Source organism: Tachyglossus aculeatus, chromosome 24 (genome assembly GCF_015852505.1).
Source record: "Tachyglossus aculeatus isolate mTacAcu1 chromosome 24, mTacAcu1.pri, whole genome shotgun sequence".
NCBI classification, from domain to species: Eukaryota; Metazoa; Chordata; class Mammalia; order Monotremata; family Tachyglossidae; genus Tachyglossus; species Tachyglossus aculeatus.
In genome coordinates this window covers 12647921-12670452 of record NC_052089.1, presented here as the reverse complement: position 1 = coordinate 12670452, position 22532 = coordinate 12647921, and the positions used below count along the sequence as shown (strand labels likewise).

The following is a 22532-nucleotide window of genomic DNA, read 5'->3' as shown; positions in this document are numbered from 1 at the left end:
TGATGCTCCCATTCTCTGCCTATTACATTTTATGTTCCTTAATTATCAGTGGATTTTCAGTTCATTTTCTGGCAAAAAAAGAGATACCCATGGAATTATTTACAGATTACTCACGTGAAATGTTTGTGGGGCATTCTTCTCTGTTTTGAAGGAAGTGGACCAAGGCAATAATCTCTGTTCTTTGTTTCTGGAGTTCACACTTCAAAATCTTCTTTGTAAGAGACTGCAGAGCAGTAGCTCTGGTAAGGGCTTTGCATTATTGCGTTGACTGGGAGGATGATGCCAGTGTGCTGTCTAGGGTTTGTGGTGAGGGTTATTCCTTTAAACTCAGAGCCATCTACCACTTTGGTCCCTAATTACCCGAGAGCCGAAATGTGATAGAAGTGAGAGATGCCACAGCTGCTTTCTGAAAGGAACCTATTTGAAGTAGGACACAAGGAAGTGAAAATAAACATGGGGTCCCATGCAGCAGAAATCTGACTCTGTTGTTACTAAAAAATGAACTCTGTGCTCACCTGTGGGGAAGGATGTGGTCATGGATGACTCCACACAACCCCGTAGCTAGTAATTCTTAGGTCTCAGTTGCGGACACAAATATACCTGATCCATATCAAGATGTTTACACTTTAACTGTCATCTATTTTGATTTATGTCTGTGAACAAAATCTCTGGGTTTAGGAACATCTTAGAATTTCTTCTAGAAGGCTTCCCTTCATTGACCTACTTTCTCTGTTACTTTCTCTGTCTTCAGAAAGTGGATTCTGTTCACAATAATGGAGCTCCTTGAAAGTAGGGGCCATGTCTACTAACTTTATTGTACTGTACTCTCCCAAGCGCTTAGCACTGCACCGGGCACACAGAAAGCATTGACTTTGCACTGATAATTTCTGACCTCCCTTAATTAAATACTAATTTTCCTAAGAATGCTTCAGTCCTGAAGGCTTCTGTCTTTTTCCTTGATTTCATAACATAAGATTCCATGGTTTCATCTTATTCCAAATTTATCAAAAATTATTTAACACTGGATGTCGAAAACAACCGGATGAGAAAATAATTGGTTCTGGTCAGTGTACCTTAGATAGTGGAACAAACAGCTTCCTAGGTATTCATTGTGGGATCTCAGTTCTAGGCACATTTGACTTTTACTTTCCAATAGGTTCACGTTTTAACTCTCATCTATTTTGAAATATACTATGAACAGTTTGTGTTAGGTGTAATCCTTAGGGAAGCAGAGATAGGAGAGGGTAGAAGAGAGTAGAATGTACCCAACCTGAACAGATCAGAAAACCCAAATCCTGTTGGAAGGAAATTTAGTAGGAAAACAACTTATCAATAGCTGTCTGTCTCTAGGGGATCGAAAGAAAGGCTACTTTAAAGGGAGTTTTTCTGAAGCAAGGAATGAAGGATTTCCTTTTATCCCATAATAATAATAATAATGGCATCTATTAAGCACTTACTATGTGCAAAACACTGTTCCTTAGAACAGTGCTGGGGAGCACTGGGGAGGTTACAAGGTGATCAGGTTGTCCCACGGGGGGCTCACAGTCTTAATCCCCATTTTAAAGATGAGGTAACTGAGGCACAGAGAAGTTAAGTGACTTGCCCAAAGTCACACAGCTGACAAATGGCGGAGCCGGGATGTGACTCATGGCCTCTGACTCCAAAGCCCGTGCTCTTTCCACTGAGCCACGCTGCTTCTCAAGCAGCCATAAGCCTCTTCTCATCACACTTGCCATTCCTGAAAGTGTAGATATCCTCTAAATCCACCAAACCAGGCTGAAGAGGCAAATACTGGAGCCTGGAATATGTCAGGTTCAAATTATGTGAACCAAAAGGAAGAATTTCAAGTCAGTGTTTATGTTAGGACACTGAATTTGTTAATACTGGAAGTTGTGGAGGGGTTTCCAATCCTTTTTTTTATAAAACTCTACTCCTGTAGACTCAAGGTTTCGCCTTGCAGCCCTTCCCCTTGACATATACCTCCTCCCCACCACATCCAAAAGCTGTAGAGTCCATGACAAAACAAACAGCCCCTGTATATCTCCAAATAGTTACCATTATCTGTCCCCATTGTCTGCCATAATGAAGATAAAAACCTGTCCAGAGCTTTGAAATAATTCCAAGAGTTCAAACCTGGCTGACAAACCTGACTGACAACTACGCTGTAGAGGATTCTTAAATTCCTCACTTCATTTTGTCTGGGTGGACATATCCTCTGTATTGTGGCCATCTGGGGGCTCAGATATATGGAGATGAGAATGGTGCCCAGCAGAAGTAATTCTTTTTAAAAGATCAATGATAGCAACATCGTGGGCACACAGACCAACTTCTCCTTTCCTGGGAAAGGAGTTTAGGATTCAAAGATGAAAAGATGGCTTCGTTTTTTCACCTGGCAAAGAACAGCAGAAGCAGCGTGGCTCAGTGGAAAAAGCCCGGGCTTTGGAGTCAGAGGCCGTGGGTTCAAATCCTGGCTCCGCCAATTGTCAGCTGTGTGACTTTGGGCAAGTCACTTAACTTCTCTGTGCCTCAGTTACCTCATCTGTAAAATGAAGATTGACTGTGAGCCCCCCGTGGGACAACCTGATCACCTTGTAACCTCCCCAGCGCTTAGAACAGTGCTTTGCACATAGTAAACGCTTAATAAATGCCATTACTATTATTATATTATTATTATTATAATGGAAAGAGTCAGAAGGACCTGGGTTCTAATCCCAGCTCAGCCAGTTGCTTGCTGTGTGACCTTGGGTAAGCCGCTTAACTTCTCTGTGCATCAGTTTCCTCAACCTTAAATTGGGGATTAAATACCTGTTCACCTCCTACTTGGACTGTGAGCCCCGTGCGGGACTGGAACTGTGTCCAGCCTAATTAACTTGTACCTATTCCAGGGCTTAAAATGGTGTCTGACACATAGTAAGCACCTAACAAATACTATTTTTTTTTAAAAAAGAAAATGATATCTCCAGCTAGGTCAAGACAATGCCCGGCGTTCTGAATAAATTATCATGATGCAATAATGGCCCGTGGCCACAGGATGGGACTACAGGATGAGAGATGGGATCCTCATTCCCATCCACAAGAAGTCATCCTAAACCATCCTGTCCTGGGAAAAGACAAACATAAACCAAATGGCAGAAGAAAAGCACCTCCTGCTAAGCTTCTGCGAAAGAAGAGGACGAGGCCTGCAGACAAAATCAACTTTGTAGCGCCAGGCAAGCTAGTTTCACCTCAGGATCCACATCTTCCTTATTGAACGAAAGCATTTTAGGCTTTTCTACAACTATATCCCATGGTAATCCTGGTTAACTGTAATGGAATCCCCAGAGCCAGCCTGACTGGAAGCAGAAAATGTAACTCAGGGTCAGCAACACCACTTTTTCACCTTTCTGCCTGGAATTCCCTATCACTTCACTTCCAACAGATCACTGCTCTCTCTGTCTTCAAAATCTTTCTGATATTGCTCCTCCTCCAGGAGGTCTTCCCTCATTAATCTCTCAACCCTCCACCCTCTTCCCTCCCCTCCCCTCTGCCACTTCAGCACTTCTGAGTCACCTAAGCCTTTGGGCACTCACCCTCCACACCCCCACCTCCACTTATGTCCATAGTTTTAAACTCTGTTGCTGTCCCCTAACTGTAGTGTAATCTAGTGTCTGTCTACCTAATTGAACGGTAAACTCATTGAACCTCTACTGTACTCTCCTAAGCACTTAGTATAGAAGTTTCCACAGAGTAAATGATCAATAAATTCCTTTGATTGCTATATAAGTAAACCCAAGGTATCCCATCGTCGTATATTTGAGCTTTGACAGTGTCCTACCAACTTCATCATGAAGAATCATAGTTACCACGCTTCCTCTTATTAGCTTGTTAATGATTCAGGTCTTACAGATGCCATTAGAAATAAGCAGTATCTGGGAACCTCTTAGATTTGCCATCAAGTTCATTATCACTGATGGGCCCTCAGGTTCCCAGGTCTGACATACACCATTCCGCACACAGCTTCTGTATAACAGAGGTGAGGATGCTGTTATCTGTGACCCCCTAGGATCAGAACTCTTAGGGCTCCTGGGCTGTAACAGGACTTAATTCAGCCTATAGCTGAGTTTATCTTTTGCCAAAAAGGGGGAAGCAAAAACTCAATCAATCAGTAGTCAACATTACATATTTGAACACTTACTGTTATCATCATTATCATCATAACTGGTATTTCTTGAGTGTGGAGCCCTGCATTAAGCTCTTGGGAAAGTATAAGAGTTAGTAGACAAGAAGCTCAAAGTTCAGAGAGGAGCTTACTACTATGGGGGAATTATAAGCTCTGGTGTTCTGTATGTTCAAAAGTGCTGTGTACAGTGCTCTGCACCCAGAAAGTACCCAATGAATACCACTGAATGATGATTCATTTGACATTTTACCTCTTTCTAGCAAGAACATTTATAACAAAAACCTCAATACACTCAAGTTTTCCATTAGACCCAGGGACCCGATGTAATTTAACATACATAAATACATACATAAAGGATCTCATTTATAGAAATCCCAATAGCAAAGTATCCGCAAATTGTACATTTGATTTAATTTTAAAGAGCTTTGTTGTATTACTGAAGATTAATTCATCAACGAATGGAAGTCATTGTTTACTATTCTTTCTTTAAGTTTCTATTTACCTCTTTTCTGTGTTCCAGAATACTCAATCAATCAATCAATCGTATTTATTGAGCGCTTACTGTGTGCAGAGCACTGTACTAAGCACTTGGGAAGTACAAGTTGGCAACATATAGAGACAGTCCCTACCCAACAGTGGGCTCACAGTCTAAAAGGGGGACAGAGAACAAAACCAAACATACTAACAAAATAAAATAAATAGAATAGATAATTTCATTTAACTCATATTCGAAATAAGGGCAGGAGTTAGGGAGCAAAATCACTAAGGTGGATTCACTGATTATTCTCTCACGTTTAAAGGAAGAATACACTTTGACAATGCGTGAATGAAACTCCCTTCCTTGAGGCAGTCACAATGCTATAGTTGGAACGATTCATCTTTCTACCAAGTTCTTTCTTTCTCAATCACAACTGAGGTAAGTAAACCGGCATCTACGCTAAAAGCCCTCTGATTGGTTTTGCACTGATCTGCTTTGCTCATTTGGAAAAAATTAATAAGATCCCATGAGAATAGTAATTATATGCAACTCTGAAAAATGCACCCAAGGGACACTTGTAAAAGTTTGGCGAGTGGCAATTACATAACTTATAGTGTAAATAAGTTTCCATAGCTCATAAACAATGAGCAGTGGGCATCATTAGGAAGTTGGCATGCAGGTCGGGTGGAATAACATCATTTCTACTAAATGAGCTTAGGGTTAGCTTGAGATACACTAAATCTAGATACAAATTACTCACAGTAATAGTTAGCTTTGGCCTTGGGAAGGCCACAACACTTTCCACTTTAACAAATGCCAATTCAAAGATGTTCTTGACCAAAATAAATTCCTATTTTCCACTCCTCTCCCTTATAAGCCCCTCCTCCCCAACAGTCTTCACTCCAGTTTAAAACATAGGAAATGAGTTGGTAGTTTCAGTTGAGTGGCTAGAAAATGAACTCAGAAGCTGTTATCAGATGAATCTTTACAGTGCCTCTATTTCCTGATTAATTTTCCTAACTTGAAGCTCTTTTTAATGCACCTGTGCCTTGACTACAACCTTCTTTTTCCACTCATGATTTGGCAGACATTGAACATCTAGGATCAGGAAGATTATGGAATGACTTCTACAGAAGTATGATTTATGACTATTACAGAAGTAGCAGTAATAATATCTATTAAGTACTTATTTATTTATGAAGCACTATATTAAATAATGGGAAATAATACACAGGAAGGAATTAGACAGGGTACCTGACCCTCAAAAGGCTCACAAGATAAGTGTAATAAAGCAGGAGGACTGCCTTCAGACACACAAAGAGAGGTGAAACAATAAAAATACTATTCATTCGTTCAATCTTATTTATTGAGCGCTTACTGTGTGCACAGCACTGTACTAGGTGTTTGGAAAGTATAAAACAGCAATAAAGAGAAACAATACCTGCCCACAACAGGCTTACAGTCTAGAGGAGGGAGACAAGGACAAATGCACACACAGAGTAAAACAGAACAAAAGCAGTTAGGTACTGTGTCTAGGAGGAACTGTTGCTTGGGTTCTTCAAGGCTCAAAGTCTAAAAGTCACAACCGCAGCTATGGTGATCATATAGTTATAGTTTCTGGGACCCAAAATATAGGTGAAAAGTGGTGTAAGCATTCATTCGTTTCATTCATTCAATCGTTTTTATTGAGCGCTTACTGTGTGCAGAGCACTGTACTAAGCGCTTGGGAAGTACAAGTTGACAACATATAGAGATGGTCCCTACCCAACAACGGGCTCACAGTCTAGAAGGGACAGTACTGCACACAGTAAGCACTAAATAAATATGATTGATTGATTGAATGAATAAAAGAGGGGGTAGAAGCCTGTCTGTCTAATGCCGGAGGAGTCTAGTATTAAGTTCAGCAGGGTAGAACCTGGAGTCATATTTTGTTTTTCATTGTTCTTTCCTTACATTGTACCTGTGGCTGGGTTTAGCTGGGTCCTCCTCCATAGATCTCTTAGAGTGGACATTTTATTCAAACTCCACAGTCAAAGCCTGGATTCAGGATCACGCCACTTCCCACTGAGGTTGTGACAGTGTGCCAGCCTCATCATTACCAGAGCATTTATTGAGCACCTACTGAATGTGAATCACTGAACTATCCACGTGGAGGAGTGCAACATAATTCGGTACTGGACTCGGAAAGTATTTTAGAAACCACGCAAGACTAACAATCTATGTCATAGAAATTCCCCTAGTAATAGAAACTATTTTTATGCCTTTGGTTTCCCACAGAATCCCTGTCACACGGCTAGATACTAAAAAAGATCAAGAATGTCAAGCCCCTCGAAGAAATTGTATCTAAGGCAGTCAATCAAAACCAGACAGCATAAAATAGTAGTATTAGTAGTATTGGTCTGAACACTCTCTTGGAGCAATGCACTGTACTAAGCACTTGAAAAGTGGTGACATGTTCCCTACACACATGGAGCTTACACTATATCAGGGGAGACAAGCATGAAAAAACTTAACATTTGAGTAGTTATGGTAAATAATAGCATGGACAATTAAATAAATGTACTTCAAGAATGCTAAGGATGAGTTTATATAATTTCATGAATGCTAAAGATGCTTGAAGGCTTGGTTTATAAGATTTGGCATACTGGGAACTAATGGAGGAAGATGGCTTGGTGGGGGAGATGGGGTTTTAGGAGGACTTTAGGAGTGGAGAAGGAGTTTCACACCAGGGGAACACTTCAAGGAAGAGCATAAGGTATGAATGCAAAGTGGGGAAGAATGACTGTGTGAGGGTGTGCGTGCAGTGACAAAGAGAGGTCTGCAGCCTGACTACTGGATATATTCTGCAGCAATACTTTCTTGAGTGACTGAAATATAGATCTCAATCAGTCATGTTTGATGAACTATGGGATACTGAATGAAGGAAACATGTTATCATCATCATCGTCATCATCATCCAAAGCAGGGAGAGTTTTCTAGTCATTGTATAAAGAAAGTTGAACAGCCCTGGACTCTGTCCTCAAGGAGTTTACCATCTAACAGAGTAGCAGCTGGGGAGCATTTCCATTGGGCAGGGCGGGGGTTGCATGGAGGGAGAATCAGGATCATCAGCGACAATATACTAATATGGAGGGATCTGAAATTTGTTTATGCCCTTTAGTAGGGTTATGTCTGATGGGATTCTAAAAGTTGGGGTGCTAGGAACTAATCAGGAAGGCTGCAGCTGGATTAGACCCCATAGCCTCAGAATGCTGTTTTAATTGATTCTTCTGGGTCTGGGTAAAATGAAAAGCCCAGTAGAAAAACTTGAATTTAACCTTCAGGGAAATCACCACCAATCACTGAGGAAACTGGGATTTTGCCTCACAGGCAGATTTGATCCCTGAGATTTAGCTCCAAGGTGATAAAAGCAATTCTTTCATGCTCTCATTTGGAAACAATGGCATTTCAATTGGTTCCATCCAATGCTACAAATCAGGGTAAGTGATGACAAAGCATTTCATCTCCAGTCTCTCCTGACATTTTTTCAATAGGGTGAGATACATGAGATTCCAGATACTGTCTATTTAATTGAGTGTTAAGTGGAAAATCTTAGCAATCAGGCTGCTATAGTAAATTTGTGGGATTTTTTAAAATTAACAGATTTTCTGTAGTTCAGGAAGCAGTTGCCAACATTACTTCTGGGAAGAACAAGCGCAACGTAAATAACCTCATGTTCAACTTTAGAGTTCTCAGAGAACACCGGTCTCTGCAAATTAAGTATTATGAGGGTAGCCATGACTATCTTTAAAAAAAAAACCCAGTAGTGTCTTTATTTTCCAAATCAAAATTCACCATCAATCTCTGAATCAGGACTTCTGACTAATTCTGACAAAATCGAGTCATTTCTGCCTTATTCTGGTTTTTCATGTTTGGATCTAGTCCTGAGAACCTGTAGTGGTAAGGATGAGTAGCACAGTTTCGGTATCCCTGTAGCTTTAAACTTTGGTCTTTTAAATTCAAATCAAAGTCAGATCAGATTAATTCCCCAACTGATTAAAGGCACATTGAATGAATTGTCCAGATCGCCCCAGATGCTGAATAATTGGAAAGGCAAAAAAAAGGAACACATTTTGGGTACTAAAATAATCTCCTTCTTCCCAGGTTATTCTGACTTTAACATTATGATCTTTTAAGGATCCACAGATAAAACTTATGATGGTTAACAGTCTGGTGCACATTCCCAAATCATTCTAAATGAAAAGGAAATTAGGAGGGCTTTCTAGAACTTCTTTGGAAGTCATTTGTTTCTGTGCATTTCTACTAAATTATAAGGAAATGGAGGCTGAATTTGGGTTCTGCACCATTAAATTATCTGAATAACTGAGGTCCTTAAATTACACATTCATCTCAGTTATCTAGGTACTTCAGATGAATATATGAGTGTTTGATCCAACCTCAGTCTTCATATGCAGAGTGAATAAATGGAATTAAAATGCACCATTTTAAAAAATATTACTAGAAACTGATGAAGAACATCCAACCTAATATTCAGAATGAAATATTATGGTTCTATTTTGTTTCCAAAGATCATCACCAATCTCTCTAACATTAAAGTGATGAGAAATGTAATAAATTGTGAAGTCACATATTTAATGATTCCTAGATAGTTCATTTCTAATTTGATGTGCCAAAGAAAAATAAAAGTTACACCATTTTAAATCCTAGGTGTCTTCTGAAGAAATAGCAGTAAGGAATTCCACAGTGAAAGTGCTTATTTCCATTCAGTGTAAGAGTATCTTAAATTAGGTGAGTTCTCAAAAAAACTACAATCCTTTCAGAGGTTTTTAATCTCATCTTTTAGACCGTAAGCTCATCCTTTGGCCCGTAAGGAGGAAACATGCCTACCAATTCTGTTAATATTGTACTCTCTAAATCACTTAGTACAGTGCACTGCACACAATAACTACTCAATCAATTTGACTTATTGTTAAATACAATTGTTTGATTTGAGGAGAGGGAGCTGGTGATTAAAGGACACAGAAATGTAATACATAATTATATTTTACTACAGATGACCCTATTGGGAAAAAAACAGTAAAATAATATGGGTGATTCTGCAGGAAGGTTTTGTCTTTCAGAAGTAGATTAGGCCTTTTGCAGGAGATGAGCACTCTCAAAACAGAGTAATAAAAGCATAAATCCAGGCAAAAAATAATATAAAATTCTAAAGCGTTTTGGGGTAGGGTTGTATTTGGTTTTGTTTCTTAAAATTTCTAAAGCAAACTCTCTCAATCTCAAACACACAGGTTTTTCTGAAAGTAAATGAATGGAAAAAAAATTAGTCCATGAATATGAGCAATAATGAGTACTGTGGGCTAGTACAGAACATTTAAAGAGTAGGCTCTGACCTTCAAGAGAAGATTTACACATGGATAAGGTTCACAGCGCAGCCCCAAATCTAGAAACTAGAGTCCATGATTGCCTGTGATCAATACCAAAGGGAGATGATGCACCGTGTTAGGTCAATCCAAGGTTATTTCAAAATGGATTTTAATGAATGACCTTCTTCTTCCAGCAGAGAGGCCAATGTGGAGAAATGGCTGAGGGGACTAACACCTCCATGGCTACGTTTGTTCTATCGGGACTAACAGAACATCCCGAGTTGCAGGTCCTCTTGTTTGTGCTGTTCTCCGTCATCTATCTCATCACCATGTTGGGGAATTTTGGACTCATTATGTTAATTTGGACTGACTCTCATCTTCATACTCCCATGTATTTCTTCCTTGGGAATTTAGCATTAGTGGATGCCTGTTGTTCCTCCGATGTTGCCCCTAACATGATAGCAAATTTATTATCTGAGAAAAAAACGATTCCTTTCTTTGGGTGTGTGGGGCAGTTAGGGCTTTTTTCAGCCTGTGCTACCACGCAGTGCTTCTTCCTGGCATCGATGGCATATGACCGGTACATAGCAATATGCAACCCTCTGCTTTACACCGTCAAGATGTCCCAGAAGCTCTGCATCAGGTTGATAATTGGTGCTTATGTTGGTGGGGTCCTACATTCTTCTCTGCATGTGGGTTTTCTTTTTAGATTATCCTTCTGTGGGCCCAATGTAATCCATCACTTCTTTTGTGACATCATACCGCTTTTTAAAGTCTCCTGCACAGACCCAACCCTCAATGAACTATTGGTTATCATTTTCTCTGGTTCAATTCAGGTCTTCACCATTCTGACTATCACCATCTCTTATTCCTATATCCTCTGCACCATCCTGCGAATGAAATCTGCAAAGGGAAAACACAGAACCTTCTCTACCTGTGGTGCCCATCTACTTTCCGTCACCTTATTCTTTGGCTCCCTTCTCTTCATGTATGTACGGCCAGGCTCCACTGAAGCAGAGGATCAGGACATGATGGATTCTCTGTTTTACACTATTATAATCCCTATGCTAAACCCTTTCATCTATAGCTTGAGAAACAAGGAGGTCATAGGGATCTTGAGAAAAGTGATAAGAAGGCAAATATTTTCTGAGTGAAATCATCTCTATTAGTCCCTTTCCATTTTTTGTGTATTTACATTCTCCATAAAATGGTGCAAAAAGTAAACGAAGAGAAAGAAAATCACAGTTAAAACATGGTGAGCATCTGCTTCAGTATGTAAATAGAACTGTGGATGTTAAAGAAATTAGAATGCATTCAGGTGAAAAAAAATTCCAATGTAATTGATATAGTTGTCTTGTTAACCACTTAAATATCTCTTTTCATAGTCCTTGAGACATTAATATGAATGGGGAATACATTTAAAATTTGCCCTGTTGTTGATGCTGTACACCACCATTATGAAAAAGGTTCAAAATAAAATGCCAGGTGGGAACTTTTTATACTGATCATTTTTGTGGCATCACACATTCTTGAACTCAACCACATTGCCCACTATTGCTCAAACACAAGCTCTTCTCTCTCTGATCCATAAACACACACCTTTTTCCAAAGCACAGTACTCTTATCTCTCTTCCGTAGCTCCTCATAAAAGTAGAAACATCTCAATAGCCACCTTCCTTAAACATTCCTTTCTCTTATACCAAAGACCAAGAGAGAGACAATAGCAATCAATTATAACATGATTCCAATTTTTAAGAGGCTTTTCTTTAGCGTGTGCGCAAAATGAAAATGGCAGTCATTCTTACTGTTATTGAGTTGTAGAATACGCTCTTCGTACTACTTTTAATATCGTGAATCACCCCTAATTTTAAGAGCACTACTTTTCTGAAGAATTCCATGAGACAACTTCCACTATATTCCAAATGACCATCCCATATACGCCTCATGGATTTATATATTTATTTATGAGCTTTAATAATCCAGGGGTAGAATTCTTGCCTTCCAAGTGAGAGATCCGTGATCCATTCCCAGGCATTGCATATTTTTTTCCCCTTCTGCACTGCCCTTGCACTTGGATTTGCACTCATTATTCATCCCACCCTCAGCCCCACAGCACTTAATGAACATATCCGTAACTCATTTATATTAATGTCTGTCTCTCCTTTTAGACTGCAAGCTCCTTGTGGACAGGGAAATTTTCTACCAATTCTGTTATACTGTACTCTCCCATGCTGTTAATATAGTTTCTGTATACAGTGAGTATAGATACTTACTCAATAAATACTATTGATCGATTGACCTGATTTACAAAGTATCCAAGGACCAGGTCCTCAACTAAGCATCACAAGTCTCTTGAGGCTTGTAAAGGTACTAAAACTAAAGCTTTGTCTAAACAGAATACACATATTTTTTAAAGGAATTTTCTGCAGAAAATTCTTCCTTCAAACATGCCCACGTCTCCGCCATCCTAAAAAAACCCTCTCTTGACCCCACCTCCCCTTCTAGTTATCGCTCTATCTCCCTCCTACCATTACTTTCCAAACTCCTTGAACGAGTCATCTACACCCGCTTCCTCGAATTCCTCAACGCCAACTCTCTCCTTGACCCCCTCCAATCTGGCTTCCGTCCCCTACATTCCACCAAAACTGCCCTCTCAAAGGTCACCAGTGACCTCCTGCTTGCCAAATCCAATGGCTCCTACTCTAAACTAATCCTCCTCGACCTCTCAGCTGCCTTCGACACTGTGGACCACCCCCTTCTCCTCAACACACTATCCAACCTTGGCTTCACAGACTCTGTCCTCTCCTGGTTCTCCTCTTATCTCACCGGCCATTCATTCTCAGTCTCTTTTGCGGGCTCCTCAGTTGTTCAGTTGTTCAGAACATTTGACTTTTTCTTGCACAAAAGCAACCTGATTACTAGGGCTTGATTAGAAATCAAAATATACACTGACTTCCATGCTCTTCACCTTGTCAGTCTCAGAGTTCAGAGAAAACAAAGCAGTTTCTTGGTCAAAACCATTCTTCTTTTGACTCATGCAAACAGGAGACGGATGCATTATCAACCTCTGCTGTAAATCTGCAATGTTTCATCACAAATGACTTGGATGAAGAGCCCCAAAATCATGCATTCTGGACCTTCAACTTTTAGCTTCAGAAGACAGCCAATGTGAATGTTGAGCTCAGAAAAGAGCTCTTAAAGATTCTTCAGCTGTGAGATTTTTTGAGCTCAACGTTTAGACAATGCTAATTTTGTAAGCTTGCTACAGTCACGGTTAGAATCACTTTGGGACACAACTTCTCTCTGTCTCAGTTACCTCATCTATAAAATGGGGGTGAATTATGTGAGCCTCATGTGGGTGGACTGATTAGTTTGTATTTGCCCTAGTATTTAGTACCGTGCCTGGCACATAATAAGTGCTTAACAAATATCACTAAAAAAAAACCCAACTTACCTTTGTTTTGGTAATGTTTTATGCTATTTCATGCAACCTACTCTAAAGAGAAGAATTTTGCTTTCATCAGTCAACCAAACCAGAAGCATTAAGCAGAGATTAATTAATCTCTACAACTGATTGAAGAAAAAAATTAAATTCCAAAGCCTTGGAAATAGACACTCTCCTACTCTCTCAGGGAAAATAACAGTGTATGTCCAGAAGATAAAACAGTATCCCATTTCTCTCCAGTGTAATTTCAGTGCAGTGCACAATTATGTTCCTTGTCAATAAGCAGAGGGAGCTTGTACTCTAATGTCAGAGACAGGGACTAAATCTCAAATTTGCACGCAAGTTGAAAACCTCAAGTGCTTATTTACAAGACTGACATAGTGTAGTCATCTAATTCCAGGCCTGAACTGCACTCAAGCCATCCCAATTACTTTATCTTGGCCCTTGATTCAAACAGGACTTCTGTGGCTGAGTGTCTGGAGAGCATCTCAACATCATGAGTTCTAATGATCTGCTCTTTAACTCCCATGATGCTACCAATTTGCCCTTTTACTCCCAGGACCATATTTACAATATTAGTTTATGATCACCACCATTCCTTGGTGAACTTACTGATCCTATTCCTTCTGATATGGTTAGAAAATAATCAGATGTTGATTTTCACTTTTATAAAATATCATAGATCTGGGAAGATACCCATTTTCCTGACACTGAATGAAGTCCTTGAAAAACTAAACTACAGCAAATTCCTTGGATGTTATTCCAGTTATTAGGAAACAGAAGGCTTTGATATAAAGAGGGGACGATGAGGATTGTTCTAGAAAATGGATGGTATCATCCAATTGGTACTGACTTCTAATCATGCCTTTTAAAAAAATCAACTGCAGACACCAAAGCTGTGCCCCTTAATTGTTTATGAAGTTGTATAAGCAAGGAATCCTGATGACATGAAGTGCAATTTTAATTACTACACCTGGGAGTGCCAGGGATACTTTGGAGAATGGGTCTCTAAAGCCACAAGCCCAGAACAACAACTCCGGCTTCAGCCAAAAGGGAATCCTTGAGGGAATTTCAATTTATTCCCCAAGTAGGCTGATAGGTTGGAAGCAACTGGAAATAAATTCCAATCTCTGCTCCTTCAAACCAGGGTTAGGAAAGGAAAAATCTACACCGCCTAAGGACATCTTCATTTATACTAATTCCTGAATGTCTGAAATTTCTTTCGGGAGGTGAGAAAGCATGATTTTTATTAATTTTTTCCCAATTCTTTGCCCACTTAATGATAAAACCCACTCTTTCATTATAATAATTCAAGTTTTTTGGCAGAGGAATAACGACCAATGAAGTTCTGGAACATCTCAATCTCAGCCTCAAAGCTATGCTCACCTTAACAAAAGTATGCTAGGTGGGACATATGAAGAGAATGAGCCACAACAAGACACTCAACTGCTGTGTGGAGAGCAGAAATTGGGAAAAAAAAAGCAAGAAGGGCAGAGGAAACATTTTTAACACACGGTAAAACAAAGCCTCAGACAATGCTGTATCCTATCTGAAAACTGGGAGATGCCTGCTGAGAAAGATCAGCACAATACACTGCAATCAAGAAAGGAATGGTTCTTTTCAAACTATATATGTGTGAGTGTGTATGTATACATTAAACATATATGTATATGTATGCAATTATAGCTTTTAAAGGAAACTGATCAATGGAGGAAAAGGTAAGCACATACAAAATAATCATTAAGGTAATACTTTCATCAATTCTTGAAATTACTGCCCAAATTAATGCATTAATTTTCCCAAGTAGGAATAAGAGACAAGCCCCAAATCTACAATATTCAAATCCACCTTTGCCTTGAGTTTTGTAATATATACAAATTATCTAATTTCATAAATGTTAGTGCCCTTAGGCTATCTGTTCCATACCCCTGCCTTCTGGCAGGATTGCAATTAACCAAGAGACAATAAAAAACATAACCTCAAATTCTTTCAACTTTACTACAAAAAATATTTTCAGCCCATTAATCTCTTTCTCTCCAAGTTTTTGACATCTTGTTTTAGATGGAAGTGCCAAATTGGCATTCATTTTATACGTAATCCCTTTTCCCTTTTTGATTACCATACTTCCCCCAATAAAAATCACTTGAAATCAGAATGTTAATGTTCAAAGTAGTCTGTCAGAATCCAAGACACACCAGTTGTAGTGATCAACACATACATGTTAAATAAGTTACATATAACAGTGGCATGTACAGTATTTTAAATTCATGCAGTGAGAGTATCACATATTGTGTCAGTGCCATAGACCTCAAAACCCCCCCTCAAATCTACCCTACATTAGGTGTTTCCCAGCTTCCCTGAAGCATCCATCAGAAGAGGATGTCCTGTTTATTCTGCCACAATGAAATGATGGAGAATAGGAGGGCAGTTGTATTTTGAGTGGTAAAGTGCTGATATAACAATTGCCACAAAAATACAAATTGTCAATTCTATGGTGTTCCAGTGACAATATATGGATCTGAAAGATGCACAGTGGAAACAAAACAGGATAGAAAGAGCATCGATTCTTTTGAAATATGGTGTTGGAGAAGGCTTTTGCGAATACCACGGACTGCTTGAAAAACAAACGAATGGATTTAGGAGCAAATTAAGCCAAAGTGGTCTTTGGAAGGCCAAATGACTTGACTTAGATTAGCATATTTTGGTCACGTGTTCAGGAGGACTAATTCTCTGGAGAAGACACTAATGCTAGGAAAAGTCCAGGGAAAACTTGGAAGGGGCAGATCAGGAGCTAGCTGGATAGAGACCATAACAATGATAAGAAGTATTAGAAAGGATACGGATTATGGCAGAAGACAGGATGTTCTGGAGAATATCTATCCATAGAGTTGCTATGAATCGGAAATGTCTCGACGGCACCTAATAATCATTATAACTTTGTCAATATGGGTGCTATTGGTAGCATTTGAAGATTTGAGTAGATCATTTCCCTAATTAAATCATTACACCAGAAGGGGCAGTGCTGGAATGTAGAGAAAAAAGGGATAGGAGTTGCCAGGATTTGATATCTTACCCAGTCCCTTTCAAGCTGTATTTGATAAAAACTAGGCTCTTTGTTGCTACAGTTCTCCAGTAATCAAAACGTTATTGCCAGAATGAGTCAGATTAACCTAACCCGGCAGAGCTGGCTAGCCATCCGATAGGATAGCATTGATTAAGGGTAGATTTGCATGCTATAAATTAAAAATTTAGAAAATAAACTGATTTTTAAACTTTACACGTTTCCTGATCTTTACCAGCTACTGCTAAGGAGAAGTTAAACCAACACAAACTTCTTGTCTTGCTCCAGATATCAGGAAACAAGGGATTTTCTAGATCAAGGGGTTATGCTGAGGATCTTTCTGGAATAAAAATTAGAATCAGATTCCTTTGGATTCTAATTACAGCTTCAGTGATGATTACTCATAAATCTGCTAATTGCTATATCTGTGGTAATCTGAGAAACTTTAGCGATCAAGTCTCCATTCCCACATAGGTGAACCACTATTTAACAAAAAGGGAAAGTTTAGGAGGTAGAGGAATTCCATTTCTTTTCCACCTACAGAATGGTCTTTCTGTTGTGGAAATAAATATTTTTTCTTTGATATTCATATCCACAGTCATCAAAGAGAAGACAAGATAAGAAGTTAATCAAATGGAAAGAAAACTTCTCTATTAGAATGGATGGCAAAGAAGGCAACCATTACCATGTTCCTCCATACATCATTTGCTGCCACATCCCAGTGTGACTTTATGTTCTTTTAATCCTGAACTCAATCATAAGATATATCTACATTAGCAATTTTCTAAATACTTCAGACTCCCAAGACACTCTAAACTCATATCACCCAGTTGAAGCAAATCTGGCATATCTACGTGCATGTACATATTTAAATCTAAATGTTCAAGGTTATTTTCCTCCAAAAAACACACCTGCCTTTATAAGTGCCTGATTAGGTTTGTTAATCTTGTCTAAACCCTGTCCACACAGGAAAAATGAAGGATGTATTTTGGTAAAATTTGCTGAAGATCTGTTTTCATCTCAGCACACAAGAAAAAGAACCAATGGGCAAATGGATACATTCATCAGGAATGACTGTCGCTCAGCAGCATCATAGATGAAATCACAAACAAATCTGAAGCTTGTCATGATATGGGTGGAAAGGGTTTACAGGCCCCACACATTCTGTTTTTCCTTGAGAACATCAATCAATCCATTCTCAGTGGTGAATCCCAGTGTTTCCTGAAAACAGTTTTTCCCAGATCCAGTGAAACAAGTCTCTTACAGTACTCTGTTTCCATCAAGGGCAGGGAGTCTGAGGTGAGGGGAGGGAAGGGGTTGGGAGGAACAAGGGGCTTTACCTTTCCTTGTAAAGTTAAGGTGATTTCTTGGGGATTTTACTAAAGAACTACATCACTGAGAAAAACAACATCTCAAGAGTTATGGAAATACATTAGGTATTTATTTGAAACAAGTTGATTTTGCTGTTCTGGTACATGGAATCCTTCCTGTTTTACAAGCCCGTAATTTTACTGTTATCCTTGACTCCTTTCTCTCATTCAACCCACAAATTCAATATATCACTACATGATGTTGGTTCAACCTTCACAACACTGCTAAAATGCACTCTTTCCTCTCCATCCAAACTGAAACCACGTTAATTCAAGTATTTATCTTAACTAACATTGATTATTGTATCAGCCTCCCTGCTGACCTCCCTGTCTCCTGCCTCCTGTCTCTAATTAAAAAAAAAATCCAGTCTACACTTCTTCTCATCTCAAGAACCTCCAGTGGTTGCTCATCCACCTCCATATCAAAAGAAACTCCTTACCATTGGCTTTAAAGCTCTCAGTCACCTTGCCCCCTCCTACTTCACCCCGCTAATCTCATACTCTAACCCAGCTCACACATTTCTCTTCCCTAATGCCAACATACTCACTGTACCTAGATTCCGTCGATTCATTCAATCAAACTTATTGACCACTTACCGTGTCATCACACCATGAGCCTCTCACTCATGTCCTGTAGCTGGCCTGGAATGCCTTCCCTCCTCATAAGCAGCAGGCAATTACTCTTTCCCCCACTCAAAGTCTTATTGAAGGTACGTCTCCTCCAAGAGGCTTTCCCTACTAAGCCCTCTTTTCCTTGTCTTCCACTCCCTTCTGCATCGCCCTGACTTGCTTGCTTACTTACTTGCTTCCTCCCAGCCCCACAGCAATTATGTACATATTCATAACTTCCATATTTATATTGATGTGTGTCTTCCCCTCTAGACTTTAAGATCACTGTGGGCAGGGAATGTGTTGGTTATATTGTACTCTTCCAAGCACTTAGTGCACTGCTCTGCACTAAGTGCTCAACAAATACGACTGACATAAATGTAAAATCAATGTACTCACCTGAACTTACGGTGGGAAGAAAAACACGGTTCATTTCCTGAAGTGTAATGGAACCCGGATACCTAGGAGGCAAAAATTGAAGTTTTATTTTGAGCAGGTGGTTGGTTGCCAATGACATATAAGGTTGCCAGCAATTTACCAGTGTATCTTTACCAACCCACCACAGCATCAATTCACAGTGTTCTTCTGCCAAGTCCACATTGCTTGTGTTGCTTCCCCAACTCCAAAATCCACACAACATGGAAGGGATAGTGGTAGAGTTAGAAAAGTGTCCTAGAGATAGGTGTTTATGACAAACCACTTGTTACTAGTTCTTCATAATGTCTAGTCCTGGGTCAGAAGAATGATCCATCCTGCCCAGTATTCTCTCTTAGATGGCAATCCCCTTGAAGGAACAGTGTGATGGCTATCCTTAACGTCTACGATGTACCTCCTTACATCACTAATTTTTCTCCTCCACATGAATCTCTCACTAGAGGATTTATCCTCACCTTTGTTAAATCTATTGGTATTTTCTCCCATAAACTGTCCACGAAAATAAGTATCGTACGCTTATCACCTATTTCATTTTATTTAGCACCAGATTTAGCAATTACCTCAGTTCTCCTGTAGTGTGAAGGATATTTTAGTTTAGTTTTGTGAGCTGGCATGGCTTAAAATCATCTCGATATTCTAATTTATGATACCATTCCCCCCCGTGCCCCCAAAGTTGAAACTTTTCACACTTTCAGAATGATGGGAGAATGTATTTTCTTTGCCATAATGTAAAACAAAAACTAAAATTATTCTGTCAGGAAATCTAAGTGTTCCAAATAGTAGACTCTCTAGCATGAGGAGGTAATCTTTACATTCACTGATCATTAGGGATCTTTTCCTAGGAAAACCAAAGTTGAGTTCTTTTTTCATTTTATTTCTCAAGAGATACGAGATTCCCAACTTTTCAAACTTCCCTGGAAAGTTTGGAAAAAGATACAACCACCAAGAAATACTCAAGTTTGGGCATTCTCACTTCCATCATCAGTCAACTTCAATAACCCATATGTAATTAATAACAACCAATAAAAACTTATTATTGGTGATTGTGAAACTTCTAGTGACTTTTTTGAAAGTTTGGTTCTTTAGAGACTAGCAACTGAGTACTCTCTGTAATGGTAAATAAGTTCTTGTGACTTGAAAATAATTCACAAAGGGAATCATTAGGGAACCTAGACGGAGTTGTTAAGAATGAAAACATCCCCTATATGAAATGAGAATGGTCAAATGGTTGTATAACATTGAAAAAGGCATTATCAAGATAAAACCTGGTAAAATTATTGCCAGGAAAGAAATGGTAACACCTTGCTGAGCCTTTCAACTTGATGCAATAACTTCAAAGTTCACCAGTGAGATACAGCAGTAACAAAACACCTCCAGCTTCCTTCCTGTTGTTTTCAAGTTAGCAATTATGATACTGCCATCATTGCCAAGATTACTATTTCTGTTGAGCAGTCATAATGTGGAAGGGGCAGAAACACAATATAGGCCCCTCCCTAAAGAAGGCTGTATACTTGGCCTGTCATCAGAATGGCTCTCCAGTCACCCAGACACATGTGATGTCACAAGCATTATGCCAGACACACACAGTGTAGTATGTCTTAGGCCACATTATGAAGTCTCCCAATCAATCAATTAATGGTATTTACTGAGTGCTTTTTGAATGCAAAGCCTTGTACTAAGCACTTTGGTAGGCATGATCCCTATCCTCAAGGATCTTACAATCTAGTGGGAAAAACAGATTAAAAAAAATTACACGTAGGTTAAAATTATTTAAATTAAAATAAATTACAGGTAGGGGAAGAACAGAGCATAAGGATCTATATGCAAGTGATTTAGAAGTAGGGGGTGAGTGTTCTGCAGAAGGACCCCTGACCATAAAACTTGCTCAGGGCCTTTGCATTCCTTTCACAGGTCCTTATGAACACAGATCACAGTTCCATGCTGCAAAACTCAGCACAAAGACCTGAGGTTGAAGAACACTGAGTGCTTAAAGTAAAAAGACTAAACTTAAAGGCAACTGATACTGTAGGAACTGATACTTTTATAGATAGGGTTCTAACCCTCTGAAAACAGGATTATTTTCTCAAAAATTAGGGAGATGTTCTCCTTAAATGTCACATAAATCACACAAACAGTTTACACAATGTCCAAAGACTATATCTGCACACATATAATTCTATTTGTTCTGACAACTTTGACACCTGTCTACATGTTCTGTTTTGTTGTCTGTCTCCCCCTTCGAGACTGTGAGCCCATTGTTGGGTAGGGACCGTCTCCATATGTTGCCAATTTGTACTTCCCAAGCTCTTAGTACAGTGCTTTGCGCACAGTAAGCACTCGAATGAATGAATGTATTCTTTCCATTTATGGCTAATTTTACGGGGATGTGGGACCCTGAATTCTGTTTTTAATTAGACTTGAGGAAGTTGCTTTTGGGATGCCCAATTCCCAGAGAGGCTTGAAGAAAGGCCAAATTTTCAACCACCCTAACAGCCTAGAAAACGTCCAACAGGAAGTGGGATTTTGAAAAGTGTTGGAGAAGCAAAGGGGAGGAACAAACACTCCGGGTGACAAGCACATTCAGAAAAAATCAAGGGATGCCATTCCCACCCTCTGCACACCAAACTCCCTCAATCCCTTTATCAAGAAACACATGGAAGTCATAGTGCATCTGAGGGGACTAGTAGCCCCAGAAGAATGCAGGGAAATCTGTGCATGCATGGCACATATACATGGGCAGTGTATAACACACATGGGACTCCGCAAAAGACAATAAAGTGAGGTTGGAATCTCTACCTTGGTCTACAAACAACTTTTAGTAGTGAGATTTACCTTGGGCCCAGGATCTCAAAGGGCACATTTAATTATTCCATTTTGCCATAAGTCTTGGGGGTCAAGTCCCCATATCTCTAACACCCTGGAGAAATAAAATGATGTTACCTCAAAGAAATCCCTTTGGAGGACCTGAGGAAATTTCAACTTAGTTCCACTAATAAGATGATCATTTTCATTGATCTGGTTTCTATGTCTTCATGCTTTAATCCCAAAGTGCTTTAGAGGGAACAAAAGGAGGAGGAGATTCACACTCTATGGTTCAAAACCATCAGCATTTCAGAAGGATCAACAGCAGGGCAGAATCTGACCTCCAGAGAACCTTTTCCCTCCAAGATCTGGGTGAGAATATATATTTTTTCTTATTTTGTGAAGAGATATTAATCTTCCATCAGAAATACTTCTTTGCTAGTTTTTTACATGAAAACTAAGATAGCTGATGAATTAGACAAGGATTAAGAGGGTAATATGAATTAAAAATAACTGTGGGAGTCAACTAAAATGCATTTCCTCAATCTGATGAAATTTTCTTTGTATATAAAAGGCAGGGTAACCACTTCCCTTCCAAATATCTTCAAAATGTGTTTGAAACCTTATTCAGGGCATATGCTGTGGTGAAAAATGCTACCTCTATATTTTAATAGACATCTTCTTTCAAATAGTTTTCAAGCGCTTAGAACAGTGCTTGGCACAGAGTAAACACTTAACAAATACCAAAAATTATTATTATTATTAAATGTTCAAGATAAGGTCAAAAGGGAGAGAGAGGTTTTCCTTTAA

General features: G+C 39.2%; 1 protein-coding gene across 3 annotated transcripts; it reads left to right on the top strand.

Moving 5' to 3' along the window:
* Positions 1-3077: 3077 nt before the first annotated feature.
* On the top strand, positions 3078-11477 carry LOC119945248 (olfactory receptor 187-like). Of its 3 annotated transcripts, none has more exons than XM_038766344.1 (4): positions 3078-3209; positions 4959-5075; positions 10195-10287; positions 10837-11477. In XM_038766344.1, exons 2-4 carry the CDS (start codon positions 4986-4988, stop codon positions 11152-11154), a joined length of 501 nt encoding a protein of 166 aa, XP_038622272.1. In that variant the 5' UTR covers positions 3078-3209; positions 4959-4985; the 3' UTR covers positions 11155-11477. The 3 variants fall into 3 exon arrangements, with proteins under 3 accessions (XP_038622272.1, XP_038622273.1, XP_038622271.1); XM_038766345.1 differs by having other exon boundaries at positions 3078-3289; positions 10198-10287; XM_038766343.1 differs by having other exon boundaries at positions 3078-3289.
* Positions 11478-22532: the final 11055 nt, after the last annotated feature.

What these genes read in the sequence shown, in the direction of transcription:
- LOC119945248 (XM_038766344.1), top strand. Translation starts at nt 4,986, where the DNA reads ATGAAACTCCCTTCCTTGAGGCAGTCACAATGCTATAGTTGGAACGAT. An exon ending in CTTTCTCAATCACAACTGAG is followed by an intron (nt 5,076 to 10,194) that starts GTAAGTAAACCG and finishes TTCTTCTTCCAG; the next exon opens with CAGAGAGGCCAATGTGGAGA. An exon ending in CAGAACATCCCGAGTTGCAG is followed by an intron (nt 10,288 to 10,836) that starts GTCCTCTTGTTT and finishes GGTTCAATTCAG; the next exon opens with GTCTTCACCATTCTGACTAT.